The following is a 25,775-nucleotide window of genomic DNA, read 5'->3' as shown; positions in this document are numbered from 1 at the left end:
CAGCGGCTACAGTAGTCACCAATCGAACCGAATCGGCCCCCTTCAGACTATCTCGGGGGACTAGGCAGGGGGACCCGATATCTCCATACATTTTCGCTCTCGCGCTGGAACCCCTGGCCTCCCGCATACGTTCTAGCGAGGCTATACGTCCAATAGTGCAAAATGGCACTGTACACAAAATATCAGCGTACGCTGACGACGTGGTTCTATATATTTCCGACCCAAAAACCTCCATTCCACCCTTACTGAACCTCATTAATGAGTTTGGTGCCTTCTCCGGTTACCGTATCAACTGGTCCAAGAGCGAATTGATGCCTTTATCTGAGGTCGTAGACATGTCTCACTTGGAGTCCACTCCCTTCAAAATAGTTTTGCACAAATTTAAAAGTTTGGGTATTATAGTGACGTCTAAACTAGATCAGCTGCTGAAGTTAAACTGGGCGGACAAGATGAAGCAACTGAAAAGCAATATTGAATTTTGGAAAACTTTGCCCATCTCCATGGCAGGGCGCATAAACGCAATCAAAATGGTTACATTACCAAGATTCCTGTATATTTTTCAGTCACTCCCAGTGAGTATTCCGCAATACTACTTTAAGAATTTAGACTCTGTGATCTCTGCCTTCATCTGGTTCGATAAAGCTCCAAGAATAAAGATGTCGCATCTTATCAAGCGTAAGGATGAAGGGGGCTTTGGCCTCCCTCATTTTAGACAATATTACTTTGCGGCTCACTGGAACTTTCTGGCTCACTGGTATGACTGTTATGTCGGCAATAGCATAGAGAATATGCCTTCTTGGCTGCGGTTGGAACACCTATCATGCGTAAACACTAGTCTTCCTGCATTGTTAAACGCCCCCGTCAAATTTAACAAAACAGTATTTAATTGTAACCCGATCATTCAAAACTCCTTAAAGGTTTGGTCTCAATTACTTTCATTTGTGAAAGCCCCTAAAATGTATTTACACACGCCCATATGCGGCAACCACGCCTTTAAACCGGGTTTGACTGACTCTGTGTTCAGAACATGGAGAGACAAGGGCATCGACTCGTTAGATAATCTTTATATCAAGGATCAGTTTGTTTCCTTTCAACAGCTTAGTGAAATGTACCAGCTGCCGATCACGCATCATTTCAGGTTCTTTCAGATCAGAGACTTTTTTAGATCCCATCTTGATAATTTTGAACAGAAAACACGTCATCCTGTTTTAGACTGCCTTATGGATATCCTACCCTTTAGTGAGGGTGCGGTCTCCCGAGTTTATGATACCCTGCAGAATATCTCTAGCCCATCATCATCTCACCTCCAGCAGCTGTGGCAAGCAGACTTAGGTGTAGACATTCCGGAAGATATGTGGGAAGAATGCATTGACAATGTTCATAGGAGCTCCATTAACATCAGGCATTCTTTAATCCAATTTAAAATAATCCACAGGCTACACTTCTCTCCGGTTAAATTGCACAAAATTCACAATGGTTCTCCTATGTGCTGCAAGTGTATCACTGAGGAAGGCACGTTGGCTCACTTATTTATTCACTGTCGTAAACTGCAGGCCTTCTGGAGTGGCATTTTTGATTTCATGTCTAAAGCATTTCAGAGAGATTTCCCCCCTGAACCGCTGACGGCGCTGTTTGGCGTTGTGGAACGGGGCTGGGCACGGAACAAGTTTGAACGCCAGGCAGTTAAGCTTGCTACTCTAGTGGCCAGGAAGTTAATACTCCAATTCTGGAAATCGGAGAGCCCTCCCACTGTTGAAATGTGGATAAAGGAGCTAGGGAATGTTATTCATCTAGAAAGTATCAGATTTGTTCTCTCCGACAGGGTGCCACAGTTCGAGAAAATATGGGCCCCTTTACTTTCTATGATCGCAGGTTTGAAATAGTGTATCTCTCTAATCTTCTCCGCTGGCTCGGCTGTTATATGATTTGACTTGTACAATTGTGGGCTGCGTCCGCTCCTGGTGCCGTCCGTCTGACCTAGGCGGGTACATGCTCCCTCCAGCCAGTTGTCTATGTTTTTGTCTCTGTCTTCGGCTTTGTCCTTGTCTTCGTCTTTATCAATATCTTCGTCTTTGTCTCCGTCTTTGTCTTAGTGAGCGTGTCTTTGTCTTTGTCTCTGTCCTGGTCTGATTGTGGTCTAACGTGTATGTATGTTAGGTGTGTTTCTTTCTTTTGCTTTCTTTTATTTTAATCTGTTTGAATACCACTACTGTAACCACTCCTGAATGTTTCTCTTTTATTGTTGACATATGACTTGTATTTTCCACTTTTTCAATTGCAAAAATGTTTGAAAAATGTAAAAAACAGACTTTAAAAAAAAAAAAAGGAACAGAGATTTAAAAAAACAAGATGCAGGACAAAATTGATGGAACGTTGTGTTTCTGTGAAAGAATCAGTTTATGGAACAAATCATCCCCCCCTGGAATAAAAACGGTCCAAATCATCCCCCCTGGAATAAAAACGGTCCAAATCATCCCCCCCTGAAATAAAAACGGTCCAAATCATCCCCCCCCGAAATAAAAACGGTCCAAATCATCCCCCCTGTAAAACTGCCATCCCTCCTTTCCATCCCTTATGTCATTTCATCAATGAATGTGGTTTTACTGCTATTTCAACATTTAGAGTCATCACCAGAAAAATAACACCAGAAAAATAACTTATTTGACAATTTTCACCTGTTTCAAGTCAATTTTCACTTGAAATAAGTAGAAAAATCTGCCACTGGAACAAGATTTATCTATAAGCAAAAAAAATGTTGTTCCACTGGCAGATTTTTCTACTTATTTCAAGTGAAAATTTACTTGAAACAGGTGAAAATTGTTGTTTTTTCCAGTGATGAGTCTTGTTTTAAGTGTAATGAGATTTTTTTACTAAAATGAGACATTTTAACTAGAAATAAGACAAATATTCTTGTTAAGATTGTGAGTTTTTGCAGTGATCCATGTTACCTATCCTGTGAAGGACAGAGTCATATTGATAAGTTCAGAAAAGTGTTTTTTATTGTTGTGTTTTGGTGTATTTGATGTAAGCCCAGTGGATATTTAAAGCTTACAGAAGGCTGCATTTAACTGCTGCTATGTCATTCCTGCAGTATTTCTGCAGGTGTTTTGGTCACTGCTATTATTTGTAATATATTATATTATTTGTAATCAGCACAAATTATCTGTCCCCATATGATAAAATCCACCATCCCCCCTGATTTATTTTTTGCAACTCGAGTACTATATAAATCCCCCCTCCCAAAAATAAGAAAAATAGAAAAATAGATCAACAAAACAAATTTAAAAAATTTCAAATAACAAAATAACATATTTGAACCATTTTTCAGACAATAAAATAATTGAAAAAATCTGAAAAATAGTTAAAATATGTTATTTTGTTACTTGAAAATTTAAAAATGTTTTGTTGATGAGAAAATGTGTTTCTCTATTTTTCTTATTTTAGTGAGGGGGATATATATTGTTTTTCGGCACTACCTTGTTCTCTATAGCTGATATAACATGAATTACTCCTATGTGGGATCAATAAAGTTCTTATTTTTGCCATCTGAGAAAATTAAATATATTATATTTGGTGCCTAACTGTTTCCCGAGTATATTAGTGCGTGTGTGAATGAATAAATGAGACGTAAAACCTAAATTTCTTTGGAGAAAGACACTTTATGAAAATAAATCCATTCACTTGTATTAGTTTCCAGCGCAGTCTTGCCACATCCAATATGGCGGCGTCGTTGACGTACGGGGAGATCGGCGCATGCGCACTGGGGCAAAGCAGTCACGGCTCACAGTCATGGATACGTAGTTAAACATAATAAAGGCCTTATGTTAGAACATAATCATTTATTGTCATACTATTCGGTGAATTTGAAGTACAATTACATTATTATCATAAAAAAAGCAATAAATACGCAGAAAGAGCAGGAAATTACTCCAAAACTGATACGTTAGGTTTATTAAGTGGTTAGAGGGCGTCAATTTTTATTGAATAATTGGAAATACAAACTCTCAAAAGGATAAATATATGATATTAATAATAATAATAATAATAATAATAATAATACTACGAGTGAAAATTAAGTGGTACAAAAGTTCAAGATACATAGAATTAGGGGATTTAAAAAGAAAGAAAGAGAAAAAAATTATATCAGGTTTTTTAGTTTAACATAAAAAGCGAAGCAATCAAATAAAACAAGTTATAATAATTATAGAACATTTTGGATTTCAGAAAACTAATACATTTTATAAATTGTATCAGATGATATTGTTCTATATTGTCTATATTATATTGTGTACCTTCATCCTCTGCTCGTTTCCTCCTCTTCTTTCCTTTTTTGTTCGAAATTTGACAAATTGTAGAAAAAACTACAATTCCAAACTTGACACTCGACTACATTTCCCATGATCCCCCAAAACGCTGGTGGTCACCCACGACCGGACTACAAGACTAAATATGATGTTTATTTTTTTCTTTAAATCACGTTTTTTTATTTAAAATCGACCGTATGTAACAACAACAACAACACAAATACATCTGAGATTTATTTAAAGAGTACAGTTTTATGTGACTTTTTGATAGGTTTTAAAGATTTGAGCCACAAATGGAAGTCATTTGGAGTCTTTATTTGTTATTTTACAGAAAAAAAACAAAAATGAAGTCATCTTTTTAAAAAAGAAAGACAGATTGAGACAGCTGAAACATCACATGCTCACATTGAACTCACATGCCGTCCATTTCCTCTGATCCCCCCCGAGTCCCGAGTCCAGATGTGTCTAATTACTGATTAATCTAATCAGACTGATTGGCCTGAAGATAAGAATCACGAGGTCGAGGAACTTCTCCCCGAGGAGACAGAAAGAGAATCGTGGGAAGGCACAGATCTGGCCGAGGTTACAAAAGGTTCGACCTGTTCCGGACCCCAGAGCCAGAACCCAGACCCCTGGTACCCCGACAGAACCGACTGGGGGGGCCGAGGTTCCAACGAGACGGTGACCCGAATAGGGTGGTGTCCTCGGCCAAGTGGTTGGAAAAACACACGTGCATTTTTTCATGCGTGCGGTTTATCGTGCGTGTGCGTTTTTTCGTGCGTGCGTGCGTTTTTTTGTGCGTGCACAGGCCAGAACGCAGCTCCTGAGGCTCCGGCCTGCAAACATGCACAAAAGACAAAAAAGGGGGGCCAGCACAAGAAACTACAGGAACGATGGACAAAAACGATAGCTATGAGATATTTATAATAAATAAAAATGGTAATGGAGAAGAGAGGAAGGGAAAAGGAGAGGAGAAGAAGGGTGAGAGGCACCGCCCAGCGGATCATGTTGGTGCCCCCTGCAGCATAAGCCTATAGCAGCATATCTACCGCGAAGCTATATTTGAGACTAACTATTATAGTCTTGTTCTATAGCTGCAACTATGACTACTGACTCTAACACACTAGAGTTTACACTACCTAGAGATTTACCAACACCAGCTAGAGGTTTACTAAACACTAACTATAGGCTTTACTAAACAGAAAGGTTTTAAGTTTAGTTTTAAAGGTGGAGGTGGTGTCAGCCTCCTTAACCCAGATTGGAAGTTGGTTCCATAGTAATGGTGCCTGATAGCAGAACGCCCGCCCTCCAAATCTACATTTAGATACTCTAGGAACTACGAGTAAACCTGCACTCTGAGAGCGGAGAGCTCTGCCAGGAACATAAGGCACTATCAGGTCTTGTAAATACTGCGGAGCTAAGCCGTTTTGGGCTTTATATGCAAGTAATACAATTTTAAATTGTAACGTTGGGTTGGGGGGGGTCAAAGGTCAAGGATAGGGTTGGGGGGCGGGAGGAAAGAGGAGGGGGGATGGTGCGGTGTGTTCAAATGCAACCTTTGAAAAAACGAGAACAAAGCCACAATATTTCATTGGACTTTTATTTCCGACTAGACAAACAATCTTGGAGATTTTTCTCGTGAACAAGTTCATTCTTCCACGTAAAAAACATTTGATGGTCGGAAAACTCCCGTACCGTTCAGGCTCATTCACCGGCGTGGGAAATCCCGGCGTCAATTATAAATACAAACGTTGGATTAAGGCGACGGACAAGGTGCATGTGGGCCCCCCCCCATAGGGGTAAACCCCCCCCCCATAGTGTTAAACCCCCCCCCCCCCATAGGGGTAAATGTCCCCCCCTCTCCCCCCATGGTGACCGGCTACCTGGAGGCCGCCGGGTCCAGGTGCTTCAGGGCCCCCCCGACCAGGTGGAGGCTGCCGGTGACCAGGACGTGGACGGGGGCCGCCGGCCCCCCGAGGCTGGGGGGGGCCCGGCCCCCGGGAGGGCCCCCCAGGACCGGGTCGCGGCCCTGGGCCACCCAGCGGAGGGCGGAGAGGATGCAGGGGAAGACCCGGGTGGAGTCGGGGGCGGGGCCGGCGCGGAGGGGGCGGGGCAGGGAGGGGTTGGGGGCGGGGCCGGCGTGGAGGCGCCAGCTCCGCTGGTTGTCAAGGCAACGGTTCAGCATGTTCTCCACGGAGACGTTGTAGTTCTGCTGGTCTGGAGAGAGAAGGAAACGGTTGAAGTTAACCGTAACCCTAACCCACAGATATACATGAGCTTTTCTGCTCCTCTCCCTCCCTATTTGCCCTGCTACAGCTTTTGTTGTCTCGTCTTCAGAGTCTCTCCTTTTCACTCCTCTGAAACTCTACAATCATGGAATTGATTAACTGGTCTCTCAGCACAATTGACCAAATTTTTGCGACGAGAAGTCAGGAGGTAAGGGAGCCCTCCTGCCCCGATGGGACATTTTTTGCTGGATACAAAATGGATTCCTACAAAAACTGGAAGCCGTTGTGTTTGGTGATTCTGTCTGTCGAGGACGTTGAAAATGCTTCATAATTGGATTTATGATAGCAGGATTTCTCTTGATAGGAGGAGGGGGATTCCTCGTATATCGACAAACGCGTAAGTCGTCGACAGCTGTTCTGGCTCTTTCAGAGCTGCCGGACGTTGCTGAGGTGATAAGCTCAGCGACCAACACTCTGACTTTAACGCTGGGAGAGCAAAACCGCAAGCTGGATAAGACCTTGGAGAAGTTGGAAGCTCGGCTTGGCGGGAATTGATCACAAATTTGTCTGTTTGGAGTCTGTCTGTTCTTGCAATATAATTGTTGATCCTATAATCCGGCCATGACAGGGCGGTTTTTGGCCGATAGCTCCAGTCACAATCTCCCTGGTGGAATGTAAACAAGATGACTCTGCCCCCACTAACCCTCCCCTCTCAGGAACATCTGTGGACCTGTTTTCAGAACTGTACCGAGCCGTCTGATAACATCAAGGACATTGGCTGAGAGCAGCTCTGAGCGAAGTTCACGGACTTACCGCTCACACAATGATAAATACACCTTCCTTTACAGTCAACGCCTTCCCCGGCCCCCCCCCTCTTATCAACCCCCCCCAACACAGTCAACAGGTTTGAGAGCCGCGCCACTGGCGCTTGGGGTACTGTGCCGGGATTCATTCATTCATTCATTCATTCATTCATTCATATACATGTACTTATACACAGATATACATGTACTTGTACACAGATATACATGTACACAGATATACATGTACACAGATATACTTGTACACAGATATACATGTACTTGTACACAGATATACATGTACTTATACACAGATATACATACCTGCGTTCCCATTGGCCGAGGCCTCCGTGATGTTGGGACAGAACACGGCGAAGTCAAACCCACACGGCTACGAGAGACAGGAAACAGTTACCGTGGGAACTAGGGGTGGGCAAAAATATCGATATGGAAATATATCGCGATACTTTTCCAGCTGATTCAATATCGATATTCAAATTTTTAATATCGATTTTTATTTTATTTTTTTTATCCCCGATTTTTTCATTTTATATTCGCCACATAATTAAAGCAACCTCATACTAAATTTAATGTTAATTTCATATGATGTAAATAATATGAAAAATACAAATATGTTGTAACTTTAGTTTGTATAGTTATAATAAAACATTGTTTTGACTCAGTTTGTCCCATGAATTGTCACTATAATCTGATGAACGTGCAACTCGGATTTTAAGATCCAAAAAGCTTTTTACAGTTTTCAGCAAACTTTATATAACATCGCAATATATCGCAAAATTTGGATATCGCAATATCGTATCGTATCGTGACTCAGGTATCGTGATGTGTATTGTATCGTGAGGTCCTTGGCAATACTCACCCCTAGTGGGAACGGGCCGTTAGCGCGGGAACGGGCCGTTAGCGCGGGAACGGGCCGTTAGCGCGGGAACGGGCCGTTAGCGCGGGAACGGGCCGTTAGCGCGGGAACGGGCCGTTAGCGCGGGAACGGGCCGTTGATGAACCAGCCGATGACATAATCACTGGCGGCGGCGCTAGCTACTAGCTACTCACCACCAGCAGCTTCAGCATGGCGTCAGAGTCCCGCTCCCCCGAGGTGTTGAACAGCAGAACCCGGACCCCTGGTACCCTGAAACACAGACCCCAGAACCATGACTCCCCCCCAGAACCAGAACCCTAACCCGGACCCCTGGAACACAGACCCCAGAACCATGACTCACCCCCCAGAACCAGAACCCTAACCCGGACCCCTGGTACCCTGGAACACAGACCCCACCCAGGGCTGGGCGATATAGCGAGATTTTAATATATATCAATATATTTCCAAACGCGATATGGTACGAGACAATATCGTTTATATCGATAAAGCTTATTTTGCGACAAATTGACTGAACATCAACACTGACCCCTCGCGCTGGCAGAAAAGTTCCTTTGTTGCTGAAACCTGACCGTGTTGACAGTAGAGACGGGCGGTATGGACTAAAAAATGTATCACGATAATTTCTGGCATTTATCCTGATAACGATAAAAAAAAAATACCAATACAAAAATGTTATCAACGGGAATTTCTTTCTTTCTTTCTTTCTTTCTTTCTTTCTTTCTTTCTTTCTTTCTTTCTTTCTTTCTTTCTTTCTTTCTTTCTTTCTTTCTTTCTTTCTTTCTTTCTTTCTTTCTTTCTTTCTTTCTTTCTTTCTCTCTTTCTTTCTTTCTTTCTTTCTTTCTTTCTTTCTTTCTTTCTGCCTGTTACTGTCTACATTGTATTAATTGCACAGTGTATTTTAATTTAATTGTTGTGCAGGAAAGGGATATTTGTTTAATTTTATTCAAGAAGCATTTTTATTCTATATATGCAGGCAGTTTATTTTTATTTCATTTGTTTTATACATGTTGATATTGTGCAGACCTCTGTTAATAAAGGAACCTGTGTGACATTTGGCACGAGGCTTTGTATTAAAACTGACTGTTTTTTTAAGGGTTTGCCTCAGAAAAAATTATGCTAACAGAGAAGCTAACAGAGATGCTAACAGAGATGCTATGCTATAATGCTTTGGGGGAAACCCCAATTATGGCACAGGAAAAATATCGATATATATCGAGTATCAACATTCAGCTAGAAAATATGGAGATATATACATATCGCCCAGCCCGACCCCACGATTCCCACCCCGGGCGTCACCTGGCTCTCCGGTCGCGCTGCGCCGACGCCTCCCGGAACCAGCGAACGCAGGCCTGCATGCTGCGGAGGGTGTGGGCGCCGTCCAGGAAGTAGGTGAGCGTGCCACGCGCTAGCGTCTGGCTCCGGCCGGGCCACTCCGTGTCTGCCAGGCCTGCCGGGGAAAAGAGGGAGAATTACGACTTTGATCTCGGAATTCAAACTTTAATCACGGAATTCTGATTTTAATTTTCGGATACTGACTTTATTCTCAGAAAAAAGTCAGAATTACGACTTTAATCCCAGAATTCTGATTCTAATCCAGGAATTCAGACTAATCCCAGAATTCAGACTCTCATCTCAGAATTCAGACTTTAGTGTCAAAATTCTGATTTTAATTGCAGAATTGTGACTAATCTCAGGATTTAATCTCGGGATTTTGAGAAAAAAGTGAACATTTTGAGAAAAAAGTGAGAATTCCAACTTTAATCCCAGAATTCCGACTTTAATCCCAGAATTCCGACTTTCATCTCAGAATTCAGACTTTAGTGTCAGAATTCAGACTTTAATGTCAAAATTCTGATTTTAATTTAATTTTTTTCAGAAGCCACATTTTTTTTAAAGGAGGATCTTTCAAAAGAAAAAGTCAGAATTTAATCCCAGAATTCCAATTTAATATTAAAATTCTGACTTTAATCCTGGAATTCTGACTTTAATCTCAGAATTTTTAGAAAAGTCAGAATTCTGAGATTGGAGTCAGTATAATAACATAATAATAATAATAATAATAAAAATAATAATAATGTTCCCACTCACCCTTCACCATGATGCTGCTGGGCTTGAAGGCGGCGGCCCGCGGCAACGGGGCGTCGCCCTCCACCGGCCCGGCGGTCACGCCTCCGTCTAACGGGGACAAAGAGACGTTGGTGGGTCCCGGAACCAGAACCAGAACCAGGACCAGGAACCAGAACCAGAACCGGAACCGGAGCCTCACCTGCCGCGCAGCGCCGCCGCAGCCAGGCCGAGCTCAGCTGCAGCGCTAGCGAGGCGTTGAGCCGCTGGTGGCCGCCGGCCAGGCCGAGGCGCAGGGGGGCGTGGCCGGGGGCGGGGCCAGGCCCGGGGTGGGCGGGGCCCGGGTAGTCCTCCAGCGCCGGACACACCCACAGGGGGCAGCGCCGCTCCAGGGCTCGCTCCCTCAGCACGGCCAGGGCCGGGTCCGGCTGGGACACGGTGAAGGCGGGGACGCCGGGCTGCGGAGACACCAGTGGCGTCAATTCAGTCTTACTAAGGTACGGCAAGGTTACGAGTCACAGAACTGAACTAGAGTATCAATCAACACGTCCAGCAAATACTCATCACAGAAGTTTATGTAGCTGATCTGTGTGGTCAAGAAAACTGGAACTTTTTCAAATGCAGTCTCGCTCACTGCAAAAACTCAAAATCTTACCAGGAATATTTGTCTTATTTCTAGTTAAAATGTCTCATTTTTAGTCAAAAAATCTAATTACACTTAAAACAAAAATCATTACCAGAAAAAAAACTTATTTGACCATTTTCACCAGTTTCAAGTAAATTTTCACTTGAAATAAGTAGAAAAATCCTGAAAATTATTGACAAATCCTGACAATATTTATCTTCTCATTACAAGCAAAAAAATCTTGTTCCACTGGCAGATTTTTCTACTTATTTTAAGTGAAAATTTACTTGAAACAGGTGAAAATTGTTGTTTTTGAGTCTTGTCTTAATAATAATAATAATACATTTTATTTATATAGCGCTTTTCAGGGCACTCAAAGACGCTTAAATGTAATGAGATTTTTTTTAACTGAAAATGAGACATTTTAACTAGAAATAAGACAAATATTCTTGAGATTTTGAGTTTTTGCAGTGTATAATTAGTGAAATCGATCATGTTGTTCTGATTTGCATTTGTAGTCATTCTATATGTATTAAGTAATAGAATAATCAATACAAATAGACACAGAGTAATTCCATAAATGCCTGGAGACACGCCCACATTGGGGGCGGGGCCGGAAACCACACCCACCTTGAAGATCCCGCCCTTCTGCCAGGCGATCTGCTCCAGGGTGTCGCCCAAGATCTGGGTGTGGTCGATGCCGAGGGAGGAGACGCCGCACACCCACGGTCGCCTGGCAACAAACAGCAACAATAATAATAATAATAATAATAATGATAATAATAAAAATAATAATAATAATAAAATAAAAATAATAAAAAAATAAATAATAATAAAAATAATAAAATAAAAATAATAACAAAAATAATGCTAAAAATAAGTTAATAAAATAAAATGATAGTGATAAAAAGTTAAAATAATGCTAAAAGTAAATAAAAAAAAAGTTAAATAAAATTAAATTATAGTGATAAAAAGTTATAAAATAAACAGTAAAAAAAAACAACAACGATAATAAAATAAAAATGCTAAAAATAAGTAAATAATAAAATAAGTTAAATAAAATAAAATGATATTGATAAAAAGTTATAAAAAACAGTAAAGAAAAAAGGTCATAAAATTCTAATGGTAGCCTAGTGGTTCCAGCGGAGGGCTGGAGTCTGGATTAGGGTTAGGGTTCAAACCCCTGGATTGCAACCGAGGTCGGCCCCTTTGGGCCCCTGAGCAAGGCAGGCATTAACCCTTACTGCTCCCCGGGCGCTGTGCCGTCGCATGGCGACCACTGCTACTGGTTCAGCTAGAAAATGGGTTAAATGCAGAGAAAGAATTTCCCCATTCTGGGATTACTACGGTAAACATTTATTTTTTTAATTGTTTATTAATAGTAAAAATAGTTAAAATAAAATTATAATAGATAAATAAATAATATAATAAATATCTATTAAGAAGTGCGAGGAAGGTGCTCACTGCCACACAGCTGGGAAGAGTCCGCGGGTTCTACAGAACCAGCTGGCTGGAGGAACGTATACGCGTGCGTGCATGCGTTTTTCGTGCATTTTCGAAATTTCGCCTTTTTTCTCAACATTTCAACTTTTTTCTTCTACATTTTGACTTTTTTCTCAACTTTTTTTCTCGATATTCTTTCTTTCTCAACTTTTTTCTTGACATTTCGCCTTTTTTCTCAACATTTCAACTTTTTTCTTCTACATTTTGACTTTTTTCTCAACTTTTTTTCTCGATATTCTTTCTTTCTCAACTTTTTTCTTGAGATTTCGACTTTTTCTCGACATTTCAACTTTTTTCTCAACTTTCTTCTCGACATTTCCACTTTTTTCTATATCTATTAATAAGTGCAAGGAAGGTGCTCACTGCCACACAGCTGGGAAGAGTCCGCGGGTTCTACAGAACCAGTTGGCTGGAGGAACGTATACGTATCGATATGTAATATCGATACGCGTACGTGCGTGTTTTTTTGCGTGCATTATTTCGTGCGTGCATTTTTTTGTGTTTTTCCGTGTGTGCGTGCTGTTTTATTTCCTCAACATTTCGTCTTTTTTTGTCGAAATTTCAACTTTTTTCCTTGACATTTCGACTTTCTTCCTCGACATTTCGACTTTTTTTCTCGACATTTTTCTCGACATTTTGACTTTTTTCTCGACATTTCGACTTTTTTCTCAACATTTTTCTCGACATTTTGACTTTTTTCTCGACATTTCGACTTATTTAGCACGCTAACACGCTAGATAATCCCTACATGTTGAAATATTGGACATATGGGCATATACGTATGCCGGGTTAATAAGCGCTACATCCACTCTAGAACCTACCGTAGGATGTTGGTGCAGTCGTACGCTCCTCCGATTCCCACTTCAATCACGGCTAAGTCCACCTGACGAAGACGAGGAGGAAGGCTAGTTAGATTAGGATTAGGGTTAGAAGCCTAACCCTAACCGGTTAGATTCAGTCAGACATTTCTTACATTTCTGGAAACAGTTGATATTTTTTTGTGTATTTATTTTAACCCTTGTACTGTCTGTGAGATTAATCAAACTTTTGACTTAGTCTTGTCCTTGTGAAACTATCAGAATCAGGTTTATTAGGTCAGCTTGGAAAACTGCCTGTTTTCCACATGCTTGTCACATTTTTGTTAACAACTGTCTCATTGTCTTTGAGGTTAACTGGAGGGTTAGTTGGACGCATCTGTTTCAAGACCCCCAAGAGGTTCCTGTTTTTTTTGCCCAGGAAGGCATTTGACCTATGTGACCCGTTGCTTTTAAAAAGCTTTAAGTTAAAGATGTCTGTTTGTTTCTGCATACCACAGATTAGTTCCTCTTTAACTGAAATGTCACATGTGTGACCTTTTGACCCCGATGTCTGTTACCTCCGTCTGTTTCCTCCCATTGTCCATTCACTGTCTACTATTGGCTGTCTTAAAATGGTCATGTTCCTTGCACAAATTCTCAATAAAAAGCTGATGCTGCAAGAAGATCGTGGGAGAAGAGCTTGTGAGTTCTCTGTGAGGGCCTGCGGGCCCTGCACTCCTCTGCTCTCCTCCCCACATTTTTGAAGAAAGCCTTAAAAATCAACAGCCTCTGTGTCTTTCCTTGTTTATGTTATGTTGATTTGGGACTCCAACACTGTCTTTGGGTCAAAATGACCTAATTCTCCTGTTCGTTCCTTCCTTCCTCTTTCCTTCCTTCCTTCCTTCCTTACTCCTGCTCTCTCCTTCCTTCTTCCCTTCCTTCTTTCCTCCTGCTCTCTCCTTCCTTCCTTCCTTTTTCCCTTCCTTCCTTGTTCCCTTCTTCCCTTCCTTTTTTAAAAGGTTTGTTTGGGCTCTAGTGGCCCTTTATTGAGATGCAGATTGGAAAGGGGTAGAGAGAGAGAACGGGGAAGACACGCAGCAAAGGTGCGCGGGCTGGATTCGAACCCGCGACCGCTGCAGGAGGACTGTAGCCTCAGTATATGGCCCGCTGCTTAACCCACTGCGCCACCGAGCGGCCCCTTCCTTCCTTCCTTCCTTCCTTCCTTCCTTCCTTCCTTCCTTCCTTCCTTCCTCCTGCTCTCTCCTTCCTTCCTTCCTTCCTTCCTTCCTTCCTTCCTTCCTTCCTTCCTTCCTTCCTTCCTTCCTTCCTTCCTTCCTTCCTTCCTTCCTTCCTTCCTTCCTTCCTTCCTTCCTTCCTTCCTTCCTTCCTTCCTTCCTTCCTTCCTTGAACCGAAGACAGCACAAGGGTTAATTGTTTTCAATTGCTCTCTGGTCAAGCAGTTTGTCTCATAACCCCAGAATTCTGACTTTAATCCAGAAATTCCCAGTTTAATCTCAGAATTTTCAGGGGGAAAAAAAAAAGGTAAGAATTGTGACTAATCTCAAAATTCAGACATCAATGCCAGAATTCCAACTTGAATGTCGGAATTCCGATTTTAATCCCACTTTTTTGGAAAAAAAGGTCAGAATTCCGACTTTAATCTCAGGATCCTGATTTTAAATCCCAGAATTCCGACTTTAATCCCAGAATTCCAATTTTAATTGCGGAATTCAGGGTTTTATTTTCAGAATTCAGGCTTTAATCCCAAATTACGACTTTAGTTTGTGTCTCATGTCGGAGATGTAACGTTTACTATAAACAATAACCCAATCGGGCTACGGAGCAGGATTAGCGCCACTGAAGGGAAAAAGTCAGAATTCTGGGATTACATTTTTTTCTCTGAATTCTGACTCGAATCGCAGAATTCTAAATATTTTCTCAGAATTTTTAAATTAAAGCGAGAATTACTACTTTTTTCTCAAGACTTTTTTTTTTAGAAATGGAGAAAAAGAAAGTTAGGCTTCTGAAAAAGTACCAATTCTGATTCTCTAATTTGGAATTCAGAGATTAAAGTGGGAATTCAGACTTTTCAAAATTGTGAGATTAAAGTCGGAATTCTGACTTTTTCTTCAGAATTCTATTTTTCCCCTCCCCCGTACCATTGATTACCCACAAACCACCAGCACTCCCAACTCTCCCCGACCCCCGACCAAATCCACACCAACCCGTTTCTACCCAGCATGCCCGGCGGCGGCCCGTTTCTACCCAGCATGCTCGGCGGCGGCTCCACTCACCTTCTCCTGCAGGAAGACGTGGAAGGCCAGGATGGTGAGGAAGCGGAAGTACGCCGGCATCGCGCCCCCGTGGGCCTCCTGGGGAAACCACAGTTTCTCACCAGCTCAATCCACCAAAGAATGAGGGCGGCGTCTCCGCCGGCGTCGCGTCACCCACCTTGGTGTCGTCCAGCCGTCCGTACACCTGCCAGAAGTATTTGGTGAAGAGCTCCTTCCCGATGGGCCGCCCGTTGATCCGGATCCGCTCGCGGACCTGGACCAGGTGTGGGGAGCTGGAGCCGGAGGGAAGTACGACGTTAATCCCAGAAATCAGACGTTAATCCCAGAATTCAGACGTTAATCCCAGAATTCAGACTGTAAACCCTGAATTCAGACACTAATCCCTGAATTCAGACTTTAATCCCAGAATTCAGACTTTAATCTCAGAATTCAGACTTTAATCTCAGAATTCAGACTTTAATCCCAGAATTCAAACTGTAATCCCAGAATTCAGACTTTAATCTCAGGATTCAGACTGTAATCCCAGAATTCAGACGTTAATCACAGAATTCAAACTCTAATCCCAGAATTCAAACTGTAATCCCAGAATTCAAACTGTAATCCCAGAATTCAGACTTTAATCTCAGGATTCAGACTGTAATCCCAGAATTCAAACTTTAATCCCAGAATTCAGACTTTAATCTCAGAATTCTGACTTAAATCCCAGAATTCAGACATTAATTTCAGGATTCTGATCTGACTTTACCAACTCTAGCACTTTAACTTTACGGTCATTAATGACCGGTTTATCAACGGTAACAGGTTTTATTACTTAATGATTTTTATCTATCTATATTTACACTTGTGTTTATTAACCCTTGTGCTGTCTTCAGGTCAAGGACAGAGGAAAGAAGGAAGGGAGGGAGGGAGGAAGGAAGGAAGGAAGGAAGGGAGAAAAGAAGGGAGTAAGGAAGGAAGGAAGGAAGGAAGAAAACAAGGAAGGAAGGAAAAAACGAAGGAAGGGAGAAAAGAAGAGAGTAAGGAAGGAAGGAAGGGAGAAAAGAAGGAAGGAAAAAACGAAGGAAGGGAGAAAAGAAGGAAGGAAGGAAGGACAAAACAAAGGAAGGGAGAAAAGAAGGGAGAAAAGAAGGGAGTAAGGAAGGAAGGAAGGAAGGAAGGAAGGAAGGAAGGAAGGAAGGAAGGAAGGAAGGAAGGAAGGAAGGGGAGAATTAGGTCATTTTGACCAAAGACGGTACAAGGGTTAATATTAAGTAACAACTGCTCAACAAATAAACCGCGACCGTGAATCACCTGTAAAATCCCGTCCGGAAGCCGTAACTCCTCAGGATCTGCTCGGTGAAGGCGCAGGTGGAGCCCTGAGGAAACCACGGAGACATCGGGGTTAAAGGTTAAAGGTTAAAAACCCTCCGGGAGTCCAACCCCCAACCCCTAAAGACGACCTGGAACTCACCTTGCCCTTGGTCCCAGTCACGTGGATGATGTTCAGGTGATCCAACGCCTCCACCTGGAAAAAACACCACACAATTCTGACTTTAGTTTAAGAGTTTTGAGATTAAAAAAAATAAAAAAATAATTAGAATTCTGACTTTAATCCCCAAAATTCCGACTTTGATCCAAAGATTCCGAGTTTGAGAGAGGGATAAAAAGTCAAAATTCTGACTTTAATCTCAGAATTTGGAGGAAAAATAAAGGCAGACTTTTGAGGAAAAAAAAGTCTGACTTTAATCTCAAGATTCCAACTTTCATCCAAAGATTATGATTTTAATCTGAAAATTCCGACTTCAATCCAAAAATTCAGATTTCAATTTCAGAATGTTTACTTTATTCTCAGAATTTTGAGAAAAAAAGTCAGAATTCAGAATTTTATCTCAGGACTCCAACTTCAATCGAAAAATTCCAATTTCAATCCAAAAATTCCAACTTTAATCTCAGAATTTTTACCTTAATCTCAGAATTTTGAAAAAAAAAAAAAATCAGAATTCCCAGATTGAAGTCGGAATTCCGACTTTAATCCCAGAATTTAGCGAGAAAAAAAGTCTGCCACTTTAAAAAGACAAAAACAAAACACAACTCTTTCGGTCCCTGAACGCCTCCACTCACTGATAGGCCGGTTTAATCCGGTTTAATCCCAGAACTCACCTATAGGCCGGTTTAATCCGGTTTAATCCCAGAACTCACCTATAGGCCGGTTTAATCCGGTTTAATCCCAGAACTCACCGATAGGCCGGTTTAATCCCAGAACTCACCGATAGGCCGGTTTAATCCGGTTTAATCCGGTTTAATCCCAGAACTCACTGATAGACCAGTTTAATCCGGTTTAATCCCAGAACTCACCGATAGTCCGGTTTAATCCGGTTTAATCCCAGAACTCACTGATAGACCAGTTTAATCCGGTTTAATCCCAGAACTCATTGATAGACCAGTTTAATCCGGTTTAATCCCAGAACTCACTGATAGACCAGTTTAATCCGGTTTAATCCCAGAACTCACCTATAGGCCGGTTTAATCCAGTTTAATCCCAGAACTCACGATAGGCCGGTTTAATCCGGTTTAATCCCAGAACTCACCGATAAACCGGTTTAATCCGGGTTAATCCCAGAACTCACCTTTAATCCGGTTTAATCCCAGAACTCACCGATAGGCCGGTTTAATCCGGTTTAATCCCAGAACTCACCGATAGGCCGGTTTAATCCGGTTTAATCCCAGAACTCACCGATAAACCGGTTTAATCCGGTTTAATCCCAGAACTCACCGATAGGCCGGCCCGCTCCAGGAAGCCCGTCATGGCGTCCAGCTGCTGCGCCGGGAGGCTCCGCCCCCGCCGGACCTGCTCCAGCGCGCTAGCGTTCGTCTGCAGCGTGTTCAGCGTGCACACGGCATCCTGGGAAATATTCAAGTCAGTAAAACACACGGCATCCTGGGAAATATTCAAGTCAGTAAAACACACGGCATCCTGGGAAATATTCAAGTCAGTAAAACACACGGCATCCTGGGAAATATTCAAGTCAGTAAAACACACGGCATCCATGGAAATATTCAAGTCAGTAAGAAATCCAGGTTGCCAGATCAACATTTTTCAGCCCAATGGGGCTGAAAAATGTCGATCTGGCAACCCAGGTTCCGGAGATTCTCCTCAAAACGATGAAAATAAACCTTTTAATGATTAAGATTCAAAAATTAAGACCCTATGATTGAGATTCAAGACTTTTTAAAACCATTTTTAAAGAAGATTTAAGATAAGGTTGCCAGATCTGCCCATTTCCAGCCCAAACGCAACCTAAAACCATCCGAAAAATTTAAAAACCAGCCCAAATAATACATTTTTTACAGTTAAAACCCTAAATTATTAAGTTATTTGTGAATAATATCTCCTACATATTTAGTAAAAGCCAGGGAAAGCAGCCCAAATATCTATTTTTCAGCCCAATTGGGCTGAAACTTGCTCAATCTGGAAACTCAGGATGAAAATAAACTTTTTAATGATTAAGATTCAAAAAGTAAGACCCCCTGGTTGAGATTTAAGACAAACTAAGACATTTAATGGCCTTATTTTAGCAAATGTAACTTTTTAAGGAGGAGGTAAACTCTGACAGTTAACATATGTTCTCTTTTATCATACTTTTTTATAAACAAAATTCACCTTTATTTGGAAAAAAAAGGCGCAGAAAAAAGAAAGATTTATTTAAAAAACGATCTTTCGATAGTTCATTCACGAATATGACATCCATTGACGGCTCCAATTGAACTTAAATGGGATTTTAACACTTCAAACGGTCGTGAAAAGGGTTTTAATCCAGATTAGGGTTTCCACCTTTCAGAAATAGAAATAAGGGACGCCCCGATTTCAGCAGCACAGGCGCCAAAAAAAAGCCCCAAAACTTCTAAACTGCATAAAAATGTGTTTATTTTATATGAAAAACCAAAATGCTTTGATTTAAAGTTTAACGTGCTTTAATAGCATTGAACTTTCATGACTGTACAGACAGACAACCATTAGCAACTGAAATAGCCTCCTATGCTACGTATGTAACATCAGCCCAGATGTAGAATAAGCTACAGGTGAAGAATATGGTGTAAAAGTTAATTTAGTTCAAAAATTCAACTAGAATATGCTGTAAAAGTTAATTTATTTCAATAATTCAACTAGAATTTGGTGTAAAAGTTAATTTAGTTCAATAATTAAACTAGAACATGGTGTAAAAGTTAATTTATTTCAATAATTCAACTAGAACATGGTGTAAAACATCATTTACACAATCAAAGATTTTGCTGGCCTTAATGTTTCCTGTGTTTTATTTTGTTATTATTGATCAATTTAGTGTTGGTGTGTGTGTGTGACAGACGTGTGTAATGTTAATGAAAATACGGGACATTTTTTTCTCAAATAAAGGACAATTCCGTATTTTATGGGACGGGTGGCGACCCTGATCCAGATGTTTTGGTAGTTTTTTTTCCACCAAAGTTCCTCCTAAAGCTGGACTCTGAACCTGAAGCCTGATTTATGGTTCCGCGTAAAATCGACGCAGAGCCTACGCCATAGGTTACGCGCCGACGCACACCTACGCTGTAAAGCAGATTTATGGTTCTGCGTTAAATCGACGCAGAGCCTATCAGTCCTGAGACGAGCCCGTTATCAGCCCGGGAGTTTTACCTGGTAGTTGTTTTTTACCTGATAGTTTATTCTACCTGGTAGTTTCTCACCTGGTAGTTTCTCACCTGGTAGTTTCTCACCTGGTAGTTTTACCTGGTAGTTTTCTCACCTGGTAGTTTCTCACCTGGTAGTTTTACCTGGTAGTTTTCTCACCTGGTAGTTTCTCACCTGGTAGTTTTACCTGGTAGTTTTCTCACCTGGTAGTTTTTACCTGATAGTAGTTTCCTACCTGGTAGTTTTACCTGGTAGTTTCTCACCTGATAGTAGTTTCCTACCTGGTAGTCCATCATCCCGGGCAACTCCGGGTTCGCCCGGGTACCGTGGAACCGCGCAGGGGCTCCGGCCAGGAACGCGCAGGCGCCGTCTCCGGTGCGGGTGCGGGTCCGGGGCGCGAGGCGCAGCAGCAGCAGCACGCGCGACCAGAGCACCATGGTGTCCTGACGTCACCGGAAACGGGTACGGGAGCTGGGAGGAACCTTTTCCAGCTCCGGCTCGGGGTTGAAGTTGGTTTCAGGTTGGGAGGAACCGTTTTCTTGCCGCGTTCCATTTGTCCTCGGAAGTCGGAATTTCCCAGTTCCCAGTCGGAATTTTCAACTGGAACGCCCCTCGAAGTGGGATTTCCTACTGGGAAAGTGGGAGAAGCTTCACCACCCCCGAGTTACCATTCCAAGATGGCTGCCATTCCTAGTTCCCACTTCCGATCTCCGAGGTAAATGGAACGCGGCATCAGCTTCGATATCCTCCGAACAACGGGTCCAATTCACTTGAAACCGAAGCCGAATTGTTGTACTAAATAAAACACAAATTTGGCGATATTTTTTAATTTAAAGAATACGTATTTTCTTATTAGAATGATTAGAATTTTAACTTATTTTTATTTTTTTACCGTTTTGTATAAACATTTTTATTACTGTCATTCAATTTAATTTATTATTATTTACTTATTTTTAGCACTATTTTTATTATTTTATTTATTAACTTTTTATTTTATTTTATTTTTTACAATTTGATTTTATTATTTTTCAATTTTATCTCACTATTATAATTGTATCTTATTTTTATTGTAATTTCTTAATATTTTGTATTAATATTATTGCTTTATTATTATTATTATTATTATTATTATTATTATTATTATTATTATTATTATTATTATTATTATTATTGTTGTTTGTTTCCAGGCCACCATGGGTGTCATTTTACTATTAGAATTGTATCTTATTCTTTTATTACTATCATTTTATTTTCTTATTTTTAGCACTATTTTTTTTAATTTATTTTTTGCTTTTTTTATAACTTTTTTATTTTATTATTTTATTTTATTTTCTATAATTTTATTTATTTATTTATTTTATTTTATAATATGTTATTATTTTTCTATTATATCTTACTATTATAATTTTATCTACACATATATTTATTTTTATCCCAATCATATATTTACATACATAACAACCTGGCAATAAATGTATATACTGTACATACTGGAAAATACATACTGGAAAATAATGTGCAATATCATTCACTACAACGTGCAATTATGTAAATATCCATCTGTTATCTTATTTGTATACCAGTATTTTTATTATTATTATTATTATTGTATATCAGTACTGTTTATAGTGTGTCATACTCTGTTATTATTAATGTATTATTATTATTTCTATTTCTATTGATGCCTCTTGTTTTGCACTATCCCCTTTGCTGCTGTACACGGCGAATTTCCCCGCTGTGGGACTAATAAAGGAACATCTTATCTTATCTTATTTATTTTTATCCCAATGTTTGGCGGACGGCGCTGTGATCGCATTGAACTTACGACCCAGGTTGTCCTGGTGATTTATGCTTCTTCAGATCACGTGACATATAGGCGATTAAAAAAAGAAAAGATTATAAAAATCAACATCAAATATTGTTTTTCTTATAAAAATTACCTTTTTTTTTAAAGGGTCGCCAAATAAGTTTCGAGTGAATTGGTCAGATATTAAAATCTAATTTTCAGCAATCCAATTCACTTGAAACTAAAGCCGAATTGTTGTACTAAATAAAACACAAATTTTGTCATTTTGTATTTAAAAAATACGTATTTTCTTATGTATATACACATATATTTATGTTTATCCCAATGGAGTTTGGCGGACGGCGCTGTGATCGCATTGAACTACGATCCCAGGGAGGTCACGTGATGTATAGGCGATTAAAAAAATAAAATATCATAAAAATCAACATAGAATATTCTTGTTCATGTAAAAATGACCAAATTTAAAATAGAAGCACCATCTAATAAGTTTAGAGTGGATTGATCGAATGTTAAAATCTAATTTCATTAAGAAAGAGCGTCTCGGCTCCGTAGTGACGTCACTCGGATGTCCAACCGTAAACTGACTTCACACGTTACTCTCTCCCTTCCCGCGAACTTTTTAAGGCTTTAAATCCAGTTTATTATAATTATTATCTAAACTAAAATTATATATTTTTTTTAACCTCGTATGTATTTAAAAAAAAAAGATAATATAAAAAACAAGCGACCGTGTGAAGAACGGAGGGAGGCTGCGGTCACGTGACCCGCTGCTACAGTTGGAGAGGGGCGTGGTTTAGACCGGTTTAGACTCCCTGTGATTGGCTGCTCTCGGAGGCTCGTGTTGTTCCCACGTGATCTGTTGGTGCCGAACACGTGGTCGACTCAGCGCGGGAAAAACAACCCGTTGATTATATTTTGATGCTCAGTTTTTCTATCGATTTTAAAACTGTTTTGTTTGCTTTAAACGTCAGAGATGGAGTTATATTTACTTATCTTTATGTCTCTTTACTTATATTACTTGTAGGTAATTATTAGCGAGGGTTTGTGACCTTTGGACTTTCATGGGGAAATAAACAGCTGGGAGCAAAGAACACATATATGTACAAGGTGCAAAGTGGACATGTATGTATGTATATATATATATATATATATATATATATATATATATATATATATATATATATATATATATATATAGTGGAGGACCAACAAATTGAATAACTGTGCAATATTACACTACACTTTTTCTATCCTTATTAGTATTTTTATGGCAACTGTTCTGTTTTTACCTTTTATTTTTAATTTACTTATCTGATACCCCGTCCACACGTAGCCGGATATCTGCGGATATCTGCTAAACCGGAGATATTTTCCTATGTTTTGACCTGTCATCCACAAGAAAACGCAAATAAACAAAGGTTTAAAAAAACTCTGGGCAAAGTGAAGATTTTTGAAAACTCCGTTTATGTAGATGCGTGTAGACACACACAACCGCAGTTTTGCGTTTTCGAACGTCACATTATGCGCCAAAACAACAACAAATCTGCTCTGACGTGCAACCTTTGTTTACTACAGAACTACAGATGATCCAGCATCTGTTCTCTATTTATTAAATAAATGGTCTCTGGTCTTGACCACCACTTACTGCGTTACACCGACACAGAGCCTACGCCGTAGGGTACGCGGCGATGCGCACCCTACGGTGTAGGAGCCGCGGAGCCGCGGATGATCTACAGGTTAGAATGCTTATGAATGTGGTCGAAAACGCAGATCTTCGGTTATTTGTGGAAGGGGATTTTTTTTAAAAACGATGTAATGTGGATGCAAATTTTTTTATAAACGGAGGAGGGAAATATTCGTTTTTAAAAATACCCGGCTACGTGTGGACGGGGTCTTATTTTCATATGGATGTTTGGCTTTTGGAGTGTTTGATTTGTAAACGGCCACGGTTACATTATGACCCCGTCCACACGTAGCCGGATATCTGCGGATATCTGCTAAACCGGAGATATTTTCCTACGTTTGGACCTGTCATCCACACGAAAACGCAAATAAACGAAGGTTTAAAAAAACTCCGGGCAAAGTGAAGATTTTTGAAAACTCCGTTTATGTAGATGCGTGTGGACACACATAACCGGAGATTTGCGTTTTCGAACGTCACATTATGCGCCAAAACAACAACAAATCTGCTCTGACGTGCGACTTTTGTTTACTATAGAAATACAGATGATCCAGCATCTGTTCTCCAAGCCATTTATTAAATAAATGGTCTCTGCTCTTGACCGGCCGCTTACTGCGTTACACCGACACAGAGGGCTCCGCGGAGCCGCGGAGGCTGAACCTCCGCGGAGCCCCGCCGAGCCCCGCCGAGCCCCCCGGAGCCCCGGAGCCCCGGAGCGGCGGAGCGGAGGAGCCCGCGGAGCTTCCCCGGGAGCCGCAGATTATCTACAGGTTAGAATGCTTATGAATGTGGTCGAAAACGCAGATCTTCGGTTACGTGTGGATGCAAATTTTTTTATAAACGGAAGGGGGAAATATTCGTTTTTAAAAATACCCGGCTACGTGTGGACGGGGTAAGAGTTTTTTAATTCGGAATTCATTATTCCGAATTAAATAATTCAGAATTAAACTATGTTCCTTCGAGTTTACATGGAAATAGTAATTAGGGCCCGAGGAATGTAGGAATTATTCTTTCTTTCTTTCTTTCTTTCGACGAAATGAGGTCCTTTTTTCCCCCTAAACGTGCCCCAAAAGTCACCAAATTTATCACCAAGCCAGGCCTGGTTTGCATTAATGGGCGTGGCCTAATGGCTCAACAGCGCCCCCTAGAAAACTTTGTGCCTCAAGCCCCACAATACGGTTTGACGTACATGCACGAACATCGCTACACACCTGTATCATGTCACAACTTAAAGAAAAGTCTCTTGGAGCCATGGCCGAAACTGAACAGGAAGTCAGCCATTTTGAATTAATCGTGTCATTTGGGCTTAATTTATGGCATTCCTTCGGCAGTTAATACGGCCCGAACCGTAACGTGCCCCCAGGTGTGTTATACATCAAAATGTGCGTCTCCATCCTCCGACACCACGCATTACTTTTCTCAGTCAAAAGCGTTACCGTGGCGACGATAGACCCCAAAAAGCGCCCCCCCCCCCCCCCCACCCTTCATCTGATTGGTTCAGACAGAAAAAACTTTGTGCCTCAAGCCCCAGAATACGGTTTGACGTACATGAACGAAAATCGGTACACACCTGTATTGTTGAGGCCAAAATGAATCTTTGTTAGTTTAAATATACTTTATTTACTTAATCCTTTATTTGAAAGGTGTATATGAATTGGTTTTGTGGGGGCAGGGTTTGTTTGTGTTAAGGACAGATAAGTTCAGAAAGAATCATTTTTTGTTGGTTTGTTGCGTTGTCTTCGCCCCCTCCTTTGCGTCTGCAGTGATTTAATGCGTGATTATTGACACCTGCAGATGAAGGGAAGAGTGTGAGAGTGGGAAGCGGGACAGTTTTTTGACTGCAAAGGGCAGATCGCAGAATTAAATTAAGATACTTTTTTTTGCCTTTTTGATGGATACTTTTTGCATAAGTTATAATCTGCTGGACTATCATTAAATTGCATCAACTTGGAGGTGACGCTGGATCCGCATCTGTCTTTTGTTTTGACTGTGTTGACCCGCTCAGTAGCGGCTCACTAAAGTTTTGATAGAGAAGCCGCAACATGTATCATGTCGCAACTTAAAGAAAAGTCTCTTTGCGCCATGGCCGAAACCGAACAGGAAGTCGGCCATTTTGAACATTCTGAATT

General features: G+C 40.9%; 1 protein-coding gene across 1 annotated transcript; it reads right to left on the bottom strand.

Moving 5' to 3' along the window:
* Positions 1-6,174: 6,174 nt before the first annotated feature.
* Positions 6,175-20,588, bottom strand: LOC133454507 (folylpolyglutamate synthase, mitochondrial-like). Its single transcript, XM_061733228.1, has 14 exons — positions 20,422-20,588; positions 18,266-18,394; positions 16,964-17,017; positions 16,804-16,868; positions 15,671-15,785; positions 15,514-15,591; positions 13,244-13,305; positions 11,550-11,652; positions 10,497-10,752; positions 10,319-10,405; positions 9,527-9,677; positions 8,404-8,479; positions 7,657-7,723; positions 6,175-6,521 (listed from the first exon to the last, which is right to left on the bottom strand). Exons 1-14 carry the CDS (start codon positions 20,452-20,454, stop codon positions 6,184-6,186), a joined length of 1,614 nt encoding a protein of 537 aa, XP_061589212.1. The 5' UTR covers positions 20,455-20,588; the 3' UTR covers positions 6,175-6,183.
* Between the last annotated feature and the right edge of the window lie 5,187 nt (positions 20,589-25,775).

The sequence above is a fragment of the Cololabis saira genome, chromosome 11, assembly GCF_033807715.1.
Source record: "Cololabis saira isolate AMF1-May2022 chromosome 11, fColSai1.1, whole genome shotgun sequence".
Taxonomy (NCBI): domain Eukaryota; kingdom Metazoa; phylum Chordata; class Actinopteri; order Beloniformes; family Belonidae; genus Cololabis; species Cololabis saira.
The sequence above is the reverse complement of the archived record's forward strand: the minus strand, read 5'-3'. Positions and strand labels throughout refer to the sequence as shown.

Bases quoted from the DNA above. Each gene is read 5' to 3' on its own strand.
- LOC133454507 (XM_061733228.1), bottom strand. From the start codon at position 20,454: ATGATGGACTACCAGGTAGGAAACTACTATCAG. The intron at 8,480-9,526 runs GTGACGCCCGGG...TCTGTGTTTCAG, and splicing joins CAGCGCGACCGGAGAGCCAG to GGTACCAGGGGTCCGGGTTC. The intron at 7,724-8,403 runs GTGAGTAGCTAG...TGTCTCTCGTAG, and splicing joins CCATGCTGAAGCTGCTGGTG to CCGTGTGGGTTTGACTTCGC.